The sequence below is a fragment of the Columba livia genome, chromosome 14 (genome assembly GCF_036013475.1).
Source record: "Columba livia isolate bColLiv1 breed racing homer chromosome 14, bColLiv1.pat.W.v2, whole genome shotgun sequence".
In the NCBI taxonomy this organism is placed as follows: Eukaryota; Metazoa; Chordata; class Aves; order Columbiformes; family Columbidae; genus Columba; species Columba livia.
In genome coordinates this window covers 3,981,577-4,000,006 of record NC_088615.1, presented here as the reverse complement: position 1 = coordinate 4,000,006, position 18,430 = coordinate 3,981,577, and the positions used below count along the sequence as shown (strand labels likewise).

The following is an 18,430-nucleotide window of genomic DNA, read 5'->3' as shown; positions in this document are numbered from 1 at the left end:
GAGGGGCTGCATGGGAAGATATTAAACAAAGCCACTGCTATTCTGAAAGTCTAATTTAATTAAGAATATCACTACAGGTGCCATGTTGACAGCCCCCTGTCCCAGCCTTTTCTTTTCCCAGGGTTACCAAGCTCAAATCTCCCATTAGAAACCGGCTGAGTTAGCACCATTTCAGCTACAGCTCCCCCCACAGCGGCCAGAGACCGCGCAGCCCTGACCCGCCACGGATTGCGCTGAAAGGAAATTAGTGCAAAAATAAACAATCCGAGAGCAGCAAATTCCTCTTGCCTCGGTATAAATATAGCCAGCGCTGCTACAAGAGGCACCGAGAGAAGGCAATTTCTTAGGAAAACATTGCCATGAGGCCAACAGCCAGCATTTATACAGGAATAAAGGCATCCACAGGCAAGTTAGAACTGAAGCACAGAAACAATCTCAGAGGAGCAAGCATACCTACTTACTTGTCAATGTCCAAGGATGCTGGGCCGCTGTCTCTGTTGGCAGCTTTACTTCTTGCTTCTCTCTGACGCCGGGTGAGCACTGGAGGAAAAACAGAAAGGGTTACCGACCATCCACCCCAAATCATCCCTACACCACATTCAAACGCAACATGTTTTAATCTCTTCCGTTCAAGGCTGCAGCAGAAGCGATGGTAGAAGCACTGGAGTGGGACGGGCAGAGTCTTCTTTCCTGCAGAAGAGCCTGCTGGCCAATTCCTTCTTCTGGGGGGATACTGAAGAAGTTACCTTCCCCGGACCGAGCAGCCAACTGACCATTTCACACCATAACTCATCTTCTGCCAGAAACAGCTGGATGGACAGCATGCAGTTTACAGTCATTTTACAGCTGATGTGCAGCAGCCTGGGAGCAGAGTTACACGGAGTTACGCAGCCGCTCCGGCAGCTCAGCACCACTCCCTGCCAAACCCAGCGCCGGCGCCTGCTGCGGGAGGGAACGTGGTGACTGTGAGCTCGGGGGCCAGGGGAGCCCAGGGGGCTGCGCAGGGGCACCAGCCTTGCTGCAGAAGAGCGACTCGTGCTGGGGAACGACAGAGCTCACGTTGGAACGGGAAGGTTACAACAATTAGCCTACACTCACTGCTTTTCCCACGTGAAACGGGGGGTGATGTGAACTATGGTCTGCACACAGCTCTGTGGGGCATTTGGGTGAAGCTCTGTGGCAGGGCTGAGCATCAGTGGCGCGGTTCTCCAGCTGGCGCCGGCTCCGACGCTCGCGGGCAGCTGGTGAGACCCCGGCTGAATGACACGCTGACCACGGGTCCAGCAAGTTCTGCTCCTTCAACGATCGCCGGCAGCCTTTCCAAACATGCTCTCCAGGCATCTTCAGGGAGCACGTCAGAGTGTTGTCTCTTTCAGTCGAACTCCTCTCAGCATATTCCTGTTGACATGCCACCAGCAAAGATCCTCAGGGAACATATCAGATAGCTTAGCTTGCTTCACCAGGGACGTTCAAGACTCCAGCTCCAAAACAGATGTCACAGTAAGCACTCTCGGGCAAGCTGGCTAAGGGGACAATGCAGGGAACTATTTTACAGCCCCGTAACAACACTTCCCATGCTCCCACTAGGAGAAAGGCCTGAATCCAAGGTACAGGCATGAAAAACTTGTTATTGTTGGTACATCATCTGTGATAAAGAAAGGGCTGCAAGACTCCATTTCCAGAGCATTAGGCAACCCCAGTATCTATCCAGGATGCTGACACCACAAGGCCTTTCCCTTAGCAAACCCCGATCTGCAGCCATGAGCAGCAACAGCACTGCGAGATGCTCAGGAGCTGGTGGGAGACATCACATCGAAGAAACAACCCTGAGCGTTTCCTAGGACGTGGGTATTGTCTCGCAGGCGACGACTGATACCAACAGCTCCTTTCTCACAGGCACAGAAGCAGATGTCTCTCTTTAACGTGGAGTGGCCCAGATTCGAAGTGGCAGCCTGACAAGGAGGACCGACAACCACCCCCCGGGCCATCCACCCCAGCAACCCAACTAACACGCGCATCTGACAGCGCGGTGAAAGCTGGTCTCCACATCAGCATGCACTCGTTAATATTCCTTTAACACCGTCTCGGGAGCCTCCTGCACCAGCCCAGGTGTTAATCAGTTCTATTTTCTTCCAAAAGCAGTGAACACATCTGGCGTAACGGGCCCATATCTGGGACCAGTCCTGCAGCTGCCCAGCGGGAGAGCCCACCTGTGCTGCTAGAAGCAGAGGCACAGGAGAGAGAATGGGGCCAGCTGGCAAGGTGCGATCCCTGCCAAAACAAGCCAGCTGCCCACACAAAGGGGGTTCAGAACATGGAAAACACTTGCTGTGGGAAAACCCCCACCACAGAGCAGCGTTGACCGACCCACTGTGTGACAGGAGCCTTGTAACTCTCCCTGATGCTCTTTGCTGGGTCCAATACACTCAAGAACAACCTTTTCCCTGGCTCGGCATTTCTTCTGGTTGACAAGTCATCCTTGGCCTGCTTGGCTGCAGCTCACAGAAGAGCAAACCCTGCCCAGCACGGCCCCGCTGCCAGCACAGCCACCCCAGGCACCTCCTGGCGCTGCCAGGTCATTGTCACCAAGCTCCTTGCCTCGCTGCACAACCCACCTGCGGTTCAACCCACCAGCGTCGGCCCCGCTCTCGCTGTTTCTGTGCGGGATCCTCTCCGTGGTTGGCTCGCCAGCATCTCATCCTTTCTCAGAAGAGATAGAGCTCTCCTCCGCACCCGTTCCATTAATTTCTGCTGTATCAATGCCACGTCTATTGATGTCAGGAGTTTTTTTACAACATCACCAGTGCTGCTGCTCAAGACTGACAGCCGCATCAGGTTGCATTTGAGGCTTTGGGAGGAAGGGATGTACTATATCCTCACTTTCCTGGGCTCACTTGGGAACTGAGAGGTTGGGACCACATAGATGGAAGGCAAGAGGAACAGAGTATGTTCCAAAGCTCAGGACTATTTGCTGTACTCAGTAGTGGCCAAGACTCGCTTCCAGACTGAGAGGAGCGGGTTCCTGTGTTGGCAGCAGCAGGGGCGATGGCCGCGGTCACCCTTCGGCAGAGCACATAAAGAGCGAGCTGGCGCAGCACTTCCACAGCCCCATTCATTCCCTTGGAACTAACAGCAGTCAGTGGGCTGGAAATGCAGGACCTGAGCCTTCCCCAGCCTGGAAGAGCAGCTAACGCAACAGCAGCCCTTCTTTATTTACTCAGACCACGGGAAAATGGAAATTCATGATCAGATTCTCATAGTTCCCAGGTATGTGGCGGTCTGGGCATCCAGCCAGGGCAGCCATGTGCGTACGGAGGGGAAGGAGCTGTAACTCATCTTGCCCAGCTAACTCCTTTGAAAACCTGTCCTTAAATATCAGCTGGACTGAGCTGGCCAACTGATACACAACACTGAAAGACTTTGGTACATGATTAAAAGAGGGAAGAAGACGAGTAAAACCAGCAAGAACCCATCCTTTTGTAATTTTAAAACGAAAACCACTGACAGCTATAATCTGCAGGACTGCATAATCTGCGATTCTAGAGACATCAGGACTAAAACCAATTAATAAGTCCAAAGACAGACCAGGAACCTCTGACCTGGTGCACCAAAGGAAAAACCGAAGCTGTCTTTTCTTAACGGATCAGGATGTGGGTCAGAAGGCAGAACTTTGATGTTTCTCTCCCACCAGCAGTTGCTGTGCTCTCGGGGAAGCCACGAGCACGCAGCGCTGCAGCGGTACACAGCAGATCTGGACCCACAGAGGAGCTGGCATTTGCTTCAGAAGACAACTCTCCCACCGCTTTCTTAATCCCCACGCATGAGCTTTTGTGCTAGTGATGAAAGCCAAGGCAACAGCCCTTTTGTACCCGCACAGCTGTGCCAGGCTGCCGTCCAGCCTCTGCTCGGAGCTAAACATCACCCCACAGACCAGCCCACCAGCCGAGGCCTCCCCGGGCATTCCCTCCACGGGCCGCTGGGATCCGCCCGCGGTGCCCTCGAGGCAGAGCCCCACAGCAGCTCAGTTCTGCCCCACGGTACGTGCTGCTCCGAGCCTTGGTGCAAACAACACGGACGTCACAGACTGTTGTGGCTAATAAAGCCTGGTCTCTACAGGGAAAGTACTAGAAAAACCGGCACTATAAAACCCAATTACTGTGATTTTGTCTCAAACTCATTGATCTGCTTAGAGCCATTATTACAGACCAAAATCTCTTTTATTCCAGGCTAGTTTTCTTACGAGGGGATTGTTCTGAACAAGCCAGAATAGCAGAGTAGCAACTCCAAAATAACTACCCTTATAAACATCCCCAAGGAGACGAGCCTGGAAGCAGAGTGGAGGGGCCAGCCTTGAACTCTGTCCTGCCCAAAGCCAACACCAAAGGAAAGCACAAATTCCTTCACGCTGCCAGTGAATTCAAAGCCTTTTCCTGATCACAGCCAGGATTCCCTGGGATCAATGGAAACACTCGCAGTCCAGCCACACCAGGGACCCAGTTACCACAAGGCCAAAGACATCCCTGCTGTAAGGCATATTAAAAATTCTGCTCCATTTTGTAGTATGGATAAGACTTTTATCAGTCTTGAGGATGCAAGAGGAACTGTGATAATTTGTGATTTGCCCGAACCAAATCCTTTGCATTAGTAGCTGGTTTGTGCCTGCAGAGAGAACTCCCCACCAAAATTCTGCACTAAGCAGTGTCAGCCGCTACTCTGACTTCTGTTATCTTGACAGGACTTGTGTCATATCCCCAAAGATTTAGTGTAACAGAGACCCTGCATTTTAAAACTACATCAACTCTGCATTAAGATTACATGGTGAAACTTCCTCCTGCTAGAGGAACGCAGAAGTTACACTCCTTGTACTAGCTACAACTTGCTCAAATTGCTTAAACACTGTAGATTTAGGTTGCATTTAATAACCCAGAATGTAACTGAAAATTATATATTCACAACCTGAAAAGTTAATCTTATTACAAGCTACTACTTTGATATTACCTGACATTGTGCTAACACAGACTTTACATTTCAAGCAGCAGCTAAAACATAACTTATTGAATATGTTGATAACCAACCGGTGTATTTGTTCACTTAAGCTCTACAAAGGTTGGCTAAGGAAAACTGACACAGAGAAGACTGCAAAGAGGATTAATACGGGCATTCTGTCCGTGCTTCTATGCCTCACTCTTCACACGAAGGAGAAAAATCTAAGCTCCCAGATCGATACCTATCATTTTGCAATTTTAGAGGAATAAGAGGGAAACTTTTCTGCAATCTCTTGGAGGTGAACAAGCCATTTTTACACATACAAATGTCAGACTCATCGCAGAGTGCTGGCCGCGCTCAGAGCGGTACAGAACATTCCCCCTTCTCAGGAGCCCTGAGGGATGTTCACCCGCATGGCCCAGGCACCTGCCACCCAACCACTGGTGGATTTTCTGCAGGTCCTCTCAAAACACACAACAGATGCGTCTGTGAGTCCAGCTTGAAGCATCTAGGACTAGATCCTGGGATAATATACAGCTCACACGCTTTCCAAGGGACTAATAATGTGACGAATTACAAAGCCCATCAGGGAGAAGATATCTCTGCGCAGGAGGTGCTGGAAACACAGGAGCCTCCACTAACACTCCTGGCGTGCTTGGAGATGGAAGCACACAGAGCGAATGAACCTCCCCACACCACGTACCAGATATCCCGAGAGGGACAAACCGCAGCAGCTGATTGCAAGTGACAGGAAAGGGGAAAAGTACAAAGAGCAAACACTCAGAAGCCATGCATGGCAGACCTGGAGTGTCCCTGCCAGCCTCCTCTCCCGCACTGCCGTTGCAGTACATGGCGTGCAGCTCGATCTCCGTAGCTGGAAAGCCTTGGGCACACAGAGGGCACGATACGTGATCAGTAGCTGTAGGACTGCTCTCAGACACGGTCCTGCCGGTATCTTCATCTCCATCGGCCTAAGGAAGAAGAGAAAGAAATTAGCCAGACAGTTAATTGTGTTATTTCTATTTTTTTGCTGCGTGCAGAGCTTCACGCTGTTTGATAGCTACCCACCCTCTCATAGACTTCTTGTAAAGTTTTATTCTCCCTTCATCATGTACCAACCAGAAATAACACCACTGGCTGAGTAAACCGTGCAGCTCTAAACCAATTCTTCTTCCAAAGGCAACATGTCCTGCTGAATCACAGTTAAACCTCCCTGCATAGCCGTACACACCATTTAAGGCAAACATCACCTGTACTGCCGCAGAAAACCAGCAAAGCTTCCATTAATCAGGAAAGCTCAGAAGCGAAACTGATGGAAAATTCATGGGGCAAAGCAAGAGTTCAACACCTGACTTGTGCTCATCGGTTTCTGGACACGATCCGCGCTCCGCGGGCGGCGCTGTCTGGGAACAGCCTCCCCCACGACCAGGAGGCTGCTGAGCTCGGCGGGAGACCGAGAGATCCCCGGGGAGCTCCTCCTCTGAGAGGAGGCGGCTGGCGCATCAGAGGGGACGAAGATCAAGGAGAAAAGCAACACGGTTAAAAATCCACCTCACACAAATTACTAGAATCATAGAATCATTTCAGTTGAAAGACACCCTCAGGATTATCGAGTTCAACTATAACCTAACCCAACTCTAGCACAAAACCACGTCCCTAAGAACCTCGTCTGAACACCTTTTAAACCCCTCCAGGGATGGTGACTCCAGCACTGCCCTGGGCAGCCTGTTCAATGCCCCACAGCCCTTTCCATGAAGAATTTTTTCTAATATCCAATCTAAACCTCCCCTGGTGCAACTTGAGGCCATTTCCCCTTGTCTTATCACTTGCTACTGGGGTGAAGAGACCAACCCCCTCCATGCTCCAAGCTCCTTTCAGGCAGTTCAGAGATCAGAAGGTCTCCCCTCAGCTCCTGTTCTCCAGCTGAACCCCCAGGTCCCTCAGCCGCTCCATCACACTTGTGCTCAGCCCCTCACCAGCTCCGTCACCTCCTCTGCGCTCTCTCTAGTATTTCAATGTCCTTCTTACGATGCGAGGCCCAAAACTGAACACAGTATTCAAGGTGCAGCCTCACCAGTGCTGAGCACAGTGGCACAACCACTTCTCTAGTCCTGCTGGCCACACTATTTCTGATCCAAGCAGTGCCTTTTCGCCAGGGCAAAATGTCACAGCCCATGTTTGTTCTCTGGAAGCCACCAACACTTACTGACACCCTCTTTTTGCATTGGTTACACAGCTGCCAAGGTGCTCCACAGCCTGCTCCATACGCCGCTGATGTTCCTGAGATGCGGCAGACTGCTGCCATCTCACTCAGAACCACAGCTCTGCCTAGTCAGGCTTCTACAAGACTTCTCCACATTTAAGAAAGAAACTTTCCCCGTCTGCCCCCTGACAATGATTAAAAATAGCTATTTAAATATTAACGATGTAGAGAAACCTACAGGGAAATAACAGGAGCGTTTTCTGTTCTCAGGGCTAAGCAGTGACATGTAGACAGTACGCAGCAAAACTGCTGTCTGCTCCCCTCCACCAGTGTGATTGCAGGGAAGCGGTAATTGGGGTCAGCAGAGATGCTCAGTGCCACCGGAGCGCTTTGTCGTATTACTCAGTTTACTACTCGCTTTTCCAAATGAGGGTCTGATCCTGATTTTTACGTCCTGAAGGGAAGGAGGGTGCTTTGTTGGCTCAGAGGAGGTATGGAAAAAACTGCAAGACGTGGCCTTAAACTGTGAAACCAACTTGCAAACTGCATTTTTCCCAGACAATGGCTGTAAGGCTACGGCACTGACCCCCAGGAACGGCTCTGGCATTTCCAGGGAGGTTCTCTGCCCTGAATATCTGCGGAGGGGCTGACACAAACGTTTCTCCATCCCAACATGGGCTGTTGAAGCACGTCGCTTACAGCGTTAGCGCTCGTGCCCCGCTCTCACATCTCCCTGTCACTACATCTCGCCAAGTCCTCCCCGTGGGGCGTCACACAGAGGAGCCGTAAAAAACAAGACGTGTCAAATATGAATGATCAGATCAAATCTGCATTATCCTAGTCAGACAACACACACAAAAAACAGGATGGGAAAAGCAGCAGGCACTGCTCCTTCTAGCTGCCATTTTTACAGCAATCTTGCAAATTCTGCACAACCTGCCCGCCTACATTCGGTGCTAAATTACTAATTTTAAATGGAAATGCAACATTCTGTAACAAAGGACACCACAGTCCCAAAACGGCTTGTACAAAACCTTGCTGTAACAGCCTGGAAAACCTCAACTGCAGAACCAATCACCTCTGTCAGAGGCAGAGACTGCTGCCTCTCCTCTTCAGCAGAGGAAATTGCCTACAAGACGTGGTACTTGCAGCCAGCAGCCAGCCAAGAGCGATGCTGGAGGCTGAGCTCAACAACAAGACTCCTGTGTCCTGGCTCAGCATCTGCTCGCAACAATCCGGTCCCAGCGGTGTCCACGGGCTCCGCGCTCAGCGCTGACGTTTCTGCTGCCTTCCTGGAGGGCAGCAGGCTCCGGACCGGTACCTGCCGCCAACCATCATGTCATCGAACAACCCCTAGGAAGCCCCACCGTGCCGCCCCCAAACATGGGGCCGATCATCTTGGGCAGGGCTGTGAGACCTGGGGCACCCTCTGCAAAGCATGAGGGAGGGGGCAGCATCCTGGCCACAGCCAAAGGGGTCACAAACATGCTTTGGTGGTCATGGCTACCTGGCCGAGCACAGCACAGCACGGCCGCCTCTCCCCGCTGCAGCATCTAATTGACCGAGCAGCGCTTTGAGATACCTGCAGAACGAAAGGCAGATGAGAGGAGAAGCTGGCTTATTAAGAGGCCTGTGACAACGAGACATTGGAGCTGCAGACGCACTGTACAAGCTGCAGACTCCCAGAATGAGCTTTCCACAAATGAATTCTTTTGTCAAGAGCTGTACGAGTCTGTATTCGTGTACCCTGCCAGTGGAGTACTTGGCAATCCCTTTGATATCGCTCTCTAAATTAATAGACAAAGGGAGTTTTATCAGAAGCAGGCACTGGAGTCAGGTGTCGGTACAGTGACAGCTGCAAAGCAATTGCTGCACAGGTGTGACAACACGGGGAAAGGAGCTGCACAACAGCGCACATCTGCATCAGGAGGTAAGACAACGGCCCTGCCACTGACTCACTATTGCTGCACAGAAATCAAGATTTCCAGGCTCAGGTCACTCTCCTTGGACTACAAACCACCACCAGCTCTCAACGCCTCAAGGTCATCTTTATCCCAGTCCAGTCGCTGGGTGAACCTCTCCTCTTGGAGATGGCCTGTGGAGAATAAACACCGCTGTAACAGGGGACAGCATGTCAGGACACGAGTGACTGAGGTTTCCAGGATGCCCCTCACAGCTCCTGGGGTCTCTGCATCGCTGCCCATCACAGCACGACACCCATGAGCACGGGCAGGTGACAGCGCTGCCGGCCACGCTGCCAGCATCCTCCAGCACCGCAGTGTGCCTGGTATATGAAAGAACAAGCTGGAATTGATAACAACTCTCCAGCTACGGGACTGAAAGGCTCCAGAAGCAGCTGCACGCAGTGCCCAGCCAAAAGGGACCGGAGTTATGAAGCAGGGGAGAAAAGCAAAGAGGGAACTGATGGTGAGGATCCAAACAGCAGACGCCCAGGTACCAGCAGCCCCAGGGGCAACGCTGGCACAGCCCAGCGGAGCCAAGGACAAGAAGGCAGGAGTGGCGACAGGACCCTTTCCCAGCTTCAGGCTCTTTTACCTGCACAGGCGCCTCTCTGCAAAGTTCTTCACTCTCCACCTCGACAGCTTCCAGCGGGCTCGGCTGGGTCTCTGCAGAGAAACACCTCCACGTCAGCTCGGGTTTGCAGCGCCCCAACTATCTCCTCACTTCTCGACGTGATTTACCCTATTTCTTAACAGCGTTTTCACAGTTTCAAAATGATTTGTGTTTTTTGTTGGGTTTTATTTTTTTAGACTTGCCACAAATGTTATCAGAGAATGTGCAATAACACAGCTGGATGAGGGGTTAAAAGTCACAGCAAGGTGGTGTGACGACAAAGCCACCGCAGCTTTGCAGCTTCATGGGGAGTGAGACTAGACACAGGGAATGACACTTGCTGGGCCAGAGACAAAGCAAGAATAGAGCTCTCCCTCGCGTCAAGACAAACAGAGCTCCCGCTCTGTCGTCTGCCTCACGGTCTCACCTTCTCTAGACCTTCACGTCTTCCTTAGCAACAAAATATGCCTCCAAGCAGCACCATGACCTCTCTCTCTACAGCTGCTCGTGAATGGGAGCAGCCTCTTCCTTAATTTTCTCACTTAAAACCCTGGACTGGAAAATCTCAAACATGGTAGGAGAGACCAAGGAAGAAAAACTCGTTGGTCCCTGACATATTTAACTAATGTATTTCAGCTCTCATGCTTTACACAAATATTGACACTGAAAAACCTGAAAATTTCTTGATTGCATTGAAGAGACCACTCCTGATGCCTTCTTTTGAGCGGTCCCTCCATACCAATGTACATCCTGGTGTCTCTGCAGCAGCAAGTCCCCAGTAATCACGGAACTGTCTTAGAGGAAATGGGTCCAAAACCAGGGAATCACACTAAATTACCCAGATAATTTTAGCCCTGACAAACAGAACTAGGAAATACATCTCATTTTGTTCAAATAACTTGAAAAATCTCTTCTCTGAATTAAATTTTAAGTGTGTAACTTCCAGTGCAAAACTCAGAAGATTCTCAAGTGCCTCTTACCTGGGCAAACAGAGATCTCTTCTTCAGCAGAGGTTTCTGTGGCAATATCTGGGCTCCTTTTATTGCCAAGTGGGGTCAACACGGAGAGGCTGTTCAAAAATATAAATATAATATAAATCTCCAATCCAATAAGTGTCACAGCACACACCCGCCTGTCTCAGTTCAGAAGAGCAGACAATGCCATAATTTCCAAGCGGTCAATATGTGATTGCCAGAAATGACTGAGATAACAGCGAAATATGGGTACAAAATGCTGTCCTAAGCAAAAACCCCAAAGGGAACATTTTTTTCTTCTAGAGGCCCTTGACTAAAAGGCACGAAGGGTGACTATGTCACATCAGGGGAGCAAAAACACCCGCTTGCAACTGTGGGACTCCCCTGATTCTTTCAGAGAGTTATGCGGATATCAGCACTGTGCTTCCTTCTGTGTGGGGAAGGAAATCCTCAGAGGGGAAAGACACAGACCTGCTTTATCCCACATTACCCTCCCGCTCCTCACACCGCTAATTTTCTCCCCTATGGCTGTGCTTGGCACCAGAAGCAGCACGGACGCAACACCAGGCGAGGGGTCCCTGCGGCACAGTCCAAACAGCATCAGCACGGCTGTTCCTCCACGCAGCACCGGGAATCGCTCCTCTCGTTCCCAGCTTCGGAATCCTCCAGGCTTTTTCCTCCCCCCACGCCGCAGAGTGTCTTTGGGAAACAGGCAGGCATTGCTGAGCAAGTCTGGCACCCATGCTGACACGCTCCGCGCTTTGCGTGGCTCTCTGATTAGTCTGATCAAGTATGCAAGAACACACTTTAAAAACATGAATCCCCACACTGACAAACGGAAGATTTATTAAGCTCAGCCACAGGCCTTAGAGAGGAGAGAACAGCCACTGCTGATTTATGATAAATAACAAAATTCTGATAGGAAATCACAAGTGGCTTTTCTCTCTAAATAAAGCATCTCAAAGCATTTGTTATGAATCCAGGCTGAGCGTGTTTTACTCTGTGTCTAACATCAGGGCTCGCTTCAAAAGGACTCACAAAAAACAACTTGCTATGACATTTATAAAATGGGCTAATCAATTTGAAGTCAAACCACATTTCTTGCTACACCAACTATCTCCCGGTAACAAAGCCTATAATCATTTATTAAAACCCCAATCTACCGTGCTCCGCACAAAGCGTAAAACAATCAAGCAGAGCGCCCCGCAGAAAGCAAAGCAGCTTCTTCTCGCTGCTGCCGCTTCCCAAACCGCTCCACCACCTCCAGGCGGCCCTGAGCCGCGTTTTCCCATCGAGCGCCGCTCGGACCGGCCGGCCAGGGTGCCCGGTTGTACCCGAGCGAGGACGGCGCTCGGCAAATTACCAGGAGCCAGATGGCAACACTTTATGTGCACAGAACTGCGAAGAACACGGTCATTTCTTGCCTTGCTGCAGATGTTCCAGCTGCTCAAGGAGGGGCCGCAGCATCCGGGTAAGTCCTGGCCCCGAGGGGACACCAGGAGCTCCTGGGTGGCTTGGGGAATGTCCCAAACTAACCCCATCAGCTGCACCAGAGGAAAGAGGTTCTGCTCTTTTCATATTCAGCCCTGGCCTCTTCTGCCTTAAGCAGGCGAGAGGCCAGCGCTGCAGAGCGCACACCTCGGTGCCTCTACACAGGCACTGAAAATTTCTTGATTGCATTGAAGAGACCACTCCTGATGCCTTCTTTTGAGCGGTCCCTCCATACCAATGTACATCCTGGTGTCTCTACACAGGCACAGGAGCTCAGCCCTCAGCTGCCACAGGCTCATCAGGTTCCTCCTGCTCCCCAGGGCCAACTTTACGCTTGTTAGAAAGGTGCAAGAGGGATTTTCATACTCTGCACATTGATATTAACTGCTCAGGCCAAATGCTGTTAGATCACAGGAAAGCTGGCAGTTTTGTTCCAAAGCAGGTTTGAATTATAAAACCCAGCAAATTAAAAACATGACACTATCTGCCCTCTCTTGTAACTTGCTCCTTGAATCCTCTCCCATTTGCCCTTCTTCTCCAAGAGCCTTTGCTGCAGAATTGCCTCCCACAGGAAGAAGAATAAAAAGCAAAAGAGGAATAGGCTTAAATCTGAAGAAAATCATGTTGACTTGTCCCACACCTGTCATCTGCTGAAGCAGCTTTTCTGGAGCACTGCACTCTATCTTTGGCTGATAGGCAGTGCCGTCTGGCTTCCTCCTCCCCTCTTTCCTCTTCAGCAGTAAGACAAGAACATAAAAATACACACAGAAACGCAGTAAACCCTCCACCGTGCTGCCTCTGTGCCTTCCCAGGCAGATCACATGAAGACACAGCTATAACTCACCTTCAGCTCACCCACCCACCTCCACAGCTTAACTGCACCATGTCACACACCCGCAGAGGGCAAGGATCGAGTCCTTCGACTTGTACTCGGATGCACCTTGTTTGTTTTATAAAGCAGCAAGAGTAACTGATCTCTGCTCCCCAGCTGCATCCCACCTCCCTCCCACGCTGCTCCAAAGCTGTGTGTTTCCAGGGACACCCAAGAGCAGCGGCTGCAGACCAGCCTGTTCAGCAAGCCCTAAATGCCCCGGGGAGAGTGGAACAGCACAGGTCACCAGAGCGAGCCCGTGGGCCCCACAGTTTGATATGATATCACCCTCCTCACCTCTGGGCAATTTGCATGGGCTCCTCGTCTTCAGGCGCATCCTCGGCAGGCAGCACCTGGGAGGCCTGGAAAGGAAAATTCTGATGTTATATAAAACAACATACACAGCTCGCCAGGATTTGCTGGGTCATCACATTCTGTCCATGGCACTGCATCCAAGCTGTTATGTGTTTTTTTCTGTAAATGGTTAAGTAGCCATCCTGAACTAGTCAGTTTATTGCGTCCACCTCTCACGTTGGTGTTGCGGTAACGCCCGGCAGTGCTTTGGGCTCCCTTGCTGCACAGACACGTTCCAGTCCAGTCCGTGCCCATCCATTCACACTAGCCTTGTCCACCCCCTTCCACACCCTCTGCCTGTTCCTGGTGTCCACTCTAATACACTTGCAAGCAGCAGCCAAACTCTTCTCCATCTCCATTCGTGCTGAGCTAAACTATCCAAGGTTTTCAGTGTCCCCTCGCACTGCCCCAAGCACCCAGCAGCCCTCACCTCCTCCGGTTTAAAACCTCTTTGCCTGGGCAGGGACGACTTGATCAATGGGTACAGCTGATGTTCGACCATGAGAAGCACTTTCCTGAAATTTCCTATAGATAAGATCTGTTGCATTTTTCCTGACTGGGAAATCTGCCATCTCATCAAAGAGAGGGAACAGATTAACCCGCACAATCTACAGCTGGTAAATCTGTGTGCATTTTAGACCATTTCTCTTTTAGCTCTACAACTCCACTTATTCTTTCCTTTAAAATCTGTTCAAAAGCCTTATGCACCGCCAAGGTCAGGCTAACATGCCAGTCATTACCCAGATCCCTTTCTTCTTCGGTGTACACGTTACACTTGCCATTCTCTAATCAGGTGGAATTACAACGGTTTATTAGCAGACCTTGCTGCCAGGCCCGCGATTTCTCATGCTAGTTCTCAAAGAAATCCAAGGGGTTTTCCTCCCCCTTTCCTTGAGTCTATTAAACTCTCCAAGTTTGATTTCCATCATAGGTTTCAACTTTGATCAGCTCCACTCCTAGATGGTTGATGTACTTCCCCAGCAAGCCCCGAAACAAAACCTCCTGTCACATTTCCCTAAAGTGACTCCAACCCCCAAATATCGACTTGTCTACACTGTTCTGTATTTCTTCACAAGCTAACTCATCGTTAACATAAAATACCACACCTCCTCCTTTACTTTTATTTCTCTTTCTCCTGAACTGTGCCTATCTTAACAATGCATCTGCCCTGCTCACAAATACTGGGCCAAGTTTCTGTTTTCCCTAGTACATATGCTACATGGTATTACATCAATTCAGGTCACCAGACTCCAGCTCTCCAGAACTGGGTGTTTTCCTTCTGAATCCTTTAAAGACCAAGAATCCCCTAACCTTATTTTCAAGATTATGAAGGAATTGATTCTATTAGCACTGAAGTTTGTTAGTGCAGGTTCACGGGTGACGAGATCTCCTGACAACCGGGATTTGCTCCACGCAAACACCCCTGGGCTGCGAGCACAGCCACAGCCATCAGCCACGGCTGAAGGTCCCAGGAGCGGGTTTCACCACGGGGTCCCTCCAGCACAGCATCTGCACCTTCGTTTCATGGGTACAAGGCATGAGGCTTTTCCAAGCACAGCTTTGAGTCCCCGTGGGTGGTTACCGGCCTCAGCACAGCCTAAAAATCTCCCACCGCCCCCATCAGCAAAGCAGCACCGGTGGCACTGGGGGGACACAGGGCAGCACAGGCAGCCGGCGTCTTGGGGCGATGCAGCACGTCAGGGCACGACTGCTCCAGGCCCCTTTGTCACTGCCGGTGGAATTGCATTTGATAGAAGGAAAAAAAAATGGAGACGAGGCACGAGCAAACATCAAACATATCGATCTTGCAAGTAAATCACCTTTGCTGGCCTCAGCGTGCGGCTGCACAGAGGCGAGAGGAGGGAGCCACCGCTCCAGCTGGGAGCGATAAGGCAGATGAAAGGGCATTTAGAAATCATTTTCTCTCAAGTAAATAAAAGACTGGCAAATTTTGGGCCGGGGTTGAAAATTTTAAGTGGGCTCCCCCTCCCCCTTTCTTGTTTTTTCACCCGAAAAATATCAGAAAGACCAGATCTACGTGCACGTTATGGCTTTTGAGAAAGCTCTCGTGGTCAGGATGAGCACATTACAAGCTCCCACTCAGCACCACTAAAACCTCTTTTCTCCCCAAGAATTAATTAGGTATTAGCATTAAATGGATAACATAAAAAAAAAAAACACCATAATTTTCAATACTGATTAAAAGTTCACACCCTTCCCAGCTGCCGTAGCTTTCCAAGGGCTTTAGTGTACACGTCCATAGACCTGCAGCCACCCCAGTCTTCCAGATTAATGACACCTCCATTTCCAAAGGAAAAGACACAGAAGAATAAAAGCAGTTTGCTTTTAAGAACCTTTCAGGTCTTTTGTATCTATCGTAATGAAATCAAAAAGGGCACAAGTCGGTTTCTTTCCTCCGCAGGTCACCTCTAAGGCTTGTTTAAATCTGTATCTGCTAAGCCCAAGCCAAAGCACTGTCATGGAAAGTCACATTTCAGCACAGGCTGCTCTGCACTTTTTCTGCAACCAGAAAATGCAGACATGACGTTTTTCCTAAGTGTTCAATATTACAAGACAGAATATAAATATCACAAAACAAGTTAAGCATCTTTCTAACACCAGGGTAAATGATCAAATACACTTGAAAACAGGAACAACAGAGCCAAGGCTTCAGCCATAGAGAAGATAAAGTTATACAATGATCCGGGAGTGAAGTCATTATGAAAAATGAGGGTTGGAAAAGGCTGACACAAACCTAAAATACAGCAGTAATAAATACTTCATCTGACTAGCAATCTGTTTAAACTTAGCAATGACAGAAAGCTGCCTTCCGCTCCAGCGAGAGCGCCCTGACGGAGACAGAGGCTGACACCTAGTGTCTAGCAGACCCCACGAGCAACCAGAGAGAAAGTGTCCAACCACCAGCACAAGGACGATGAGATGAGCACGGCTGCGATGACAGATCACCCCGGGTGGGCAGGAGATGCCTGCGAGCACAGAGAGCCTCCCCAGACACAACCGCAGGACCACAGGGAAAAGAGGTGAAGCACATACGGATGTAAACGAGCACACAGGTGTGCAAGGGAGAGGCTGCGCTGCAAGGACAAAAGGCACATTTCTGTCTGCGCAGGAAAACGCAGAGCTCCCCACATGGCCACAGGGTTGTAAGCGGGTTTGTCAGAGCTGGTGGTGGTCGGCATCATCTCTGTGCTCGCTACTCTGACGCCTGGCCAGGCTACACCCTCTTCAGAAGGACAAGTCAGCTGGAAGCCTTTTATCTCAGTGGTGCATTAATGGACGACTGCCAGGCTGCACAGCAGCCCCTGTTATTTGTGAGCTGGGTACCAGCCTGTACTGTTTTCCTCTCCCTTTCACAGTCAGCTGTGTGGCTAGAGGAGGAAGTCGCTAAATTTAACAGGGGAACATAAACAGCAGTGCCTGCTTTGTAGAAGGGACCAAACCCCAAAATGGACTGGAGAGCAGGACTGCTCAACCTCTGCTCAGTGGTGGAGCTCTTACCTGGCAGTAGCTGGTGGTCGGTTCATCGTCAGAAGTGGAGTTCTTCTCTTCGTCCATGCTGTGCCCTGGACTCTCTGCCTCCCTCCTCTTTAAAGGGAGGAGCCAGGCGACGCTCTCAGACTCCTTCTGCCCATCTGGGTCTCCATCTTCTGTATCATCAGCAACCCCGTTCTCCCTGCTTATCTGCTCTCCTTTCACAAGCTCGTTTGTGCTCAAGGAAGAACTGGGCACAACCGGGTTACCAAACTCCTTCTTATGCAACAGCTGCCTCTGAGCCTGCTTCAGGCTCTTCTGGTAAACCTCCAGCTGACACAAGATGACTTTGGTGTACTGGTTGGGGTCCACCCCTTTGGGGCAGAAGGGGATGCCCCAATAATAGTGCACTGTGTCCCTCACCTCCTCTGGCTTGTGCTTGTCCTCTGTCGCATTCAGCACGCAAAGCTCAGGGGTGCTTTTGGGCACCTGGTTCTGCTCTGCTTGCTTTGTGGAAACACAGGCTTTGTGCCCAGGCTGCGAGGGGTGTTCAGTACCTGCTCCTCCACCGCTCCTCCTGGGGCTGCCACACCATTCCGTGGTCCAGCTCTTCCAGAGCGCGGCTGAGCTCCCGGCACTGGATTCTCTCGCAGAACGGCCGGTGCAGGGCAGGGGCTGCTCTTTTGGTTCCTGGCCGGTTGCTTCGGAAGAGCTGGAGGGGCTTGTGAACAGTCTCCGAGGTGTCAGTCGCCAGGAGCCTGAAGTCGCCCTGCCAAAGGTGGGACTCAAAGAGATCAGGTCCTCTCCCAGGGTGCTGGGTAACATGTTACTAGAATCACTTTTTGCTGGTGAGGAAGGCTTTTCACTTGACCTTGTCAGAGGCTGGCCCTTCCCCGGAGACACGATTATGCTGGATACTAGTGAGCTTTCAACGATTTCCTGGCTCAACCTCTTCAACACTACCAGAGGGCTCCGGGCGACATCCGTCTGTCCGTTCCCATCAGCTCTGGCACTCTCTGAGTGGGAGCTGCACTGGGAGGGAGGGGTGTCAGGGCAAACCGCCAGACTCCCCAGGATGTCAGAGCCTTCTTTCTCGGTGGGCTGGCTTCGGCCTCGCACGCCCAGCACTTCTGCAGACAACTGAGGGGTTGCATCAGAGGACTCCGAGGGTTGACAGCTCTGAAAAACAAAAGGTTGATTCTCCGAGAGGTGTATTCTCCATCAGCAGAGCATACCAAGGGCTCCTCCAGCACGCTGGCAGCTGTCACCTGGACTGCAGGCCTCACCCCCGATCAGAACTGTGTGCCCCAAAAGAGGGGACAGCTGAGGTTAGATTTGTACGCCTCACTCACTAGGAATGGTACAGAACAACTACTCTGCAACCACTGTTGTTCCAGCTCACACTGGAAATAGACAGACACCCTGTAAAACCTTCTTCTGTGCAGTTTGGCAAAGCAAGCACGGAAAGCAACGTTGCTGAAGAAC

The 18,430-nt window shown here is 50.8% G+C and overlaps 1 protein-coding gene across 11 annotated transcripts in view; it reads right to left on the bottom strand.

The window, feature by feature from the left end:
• Positions 1–18,430, bottom strand: part of UIMC1 (ubiquitin interaction motif containing 1) — a 40,098-nt gene that overhangs the window by 4,113 nt on the left and 17,555 nt on the right. For 7 of the 11 annotated variants that reach the window (XR_010466103.1, XM_065029593.1, XM_065029592.1 and 4 more), the window contains 6 exons: positions 16,973–18,124; positions 13,397–13,461; positions 10,744–10,832; positions 9,746–9,816; positions 5,789–5,957; positions 462–540 (listed from right to left, as the gene is read on the bottom strand). Coding sequence is in view for 7 of the 11 variants with exons in the window: in XM_065029593.1 (XP_064885665.1) it covers positions 462–540; positions 5,789–5,957; positions 9,746–9,816; positions 10,744–10,832; positions 13,397–13,461; positions 16,973–18,124 (1,625 nt within the window). In the remaining 4 variants the exon portion in view is untranslated. Of the gene's footprint in view, positions 1–453; positions 1,399–1,431; positions 1,524–5,788; positions 5,958–9,745; positions 9,817–10,743; positions 10,833–13,396; positions 13,462–16,972; positions 18,125–18,430 lie in introns of those variants that run through there. The other 4 variants (XR_010466105.1, XR_010466106.1, XR_010466104.1 and 1 more) reach the window with 3 other exon arrangements.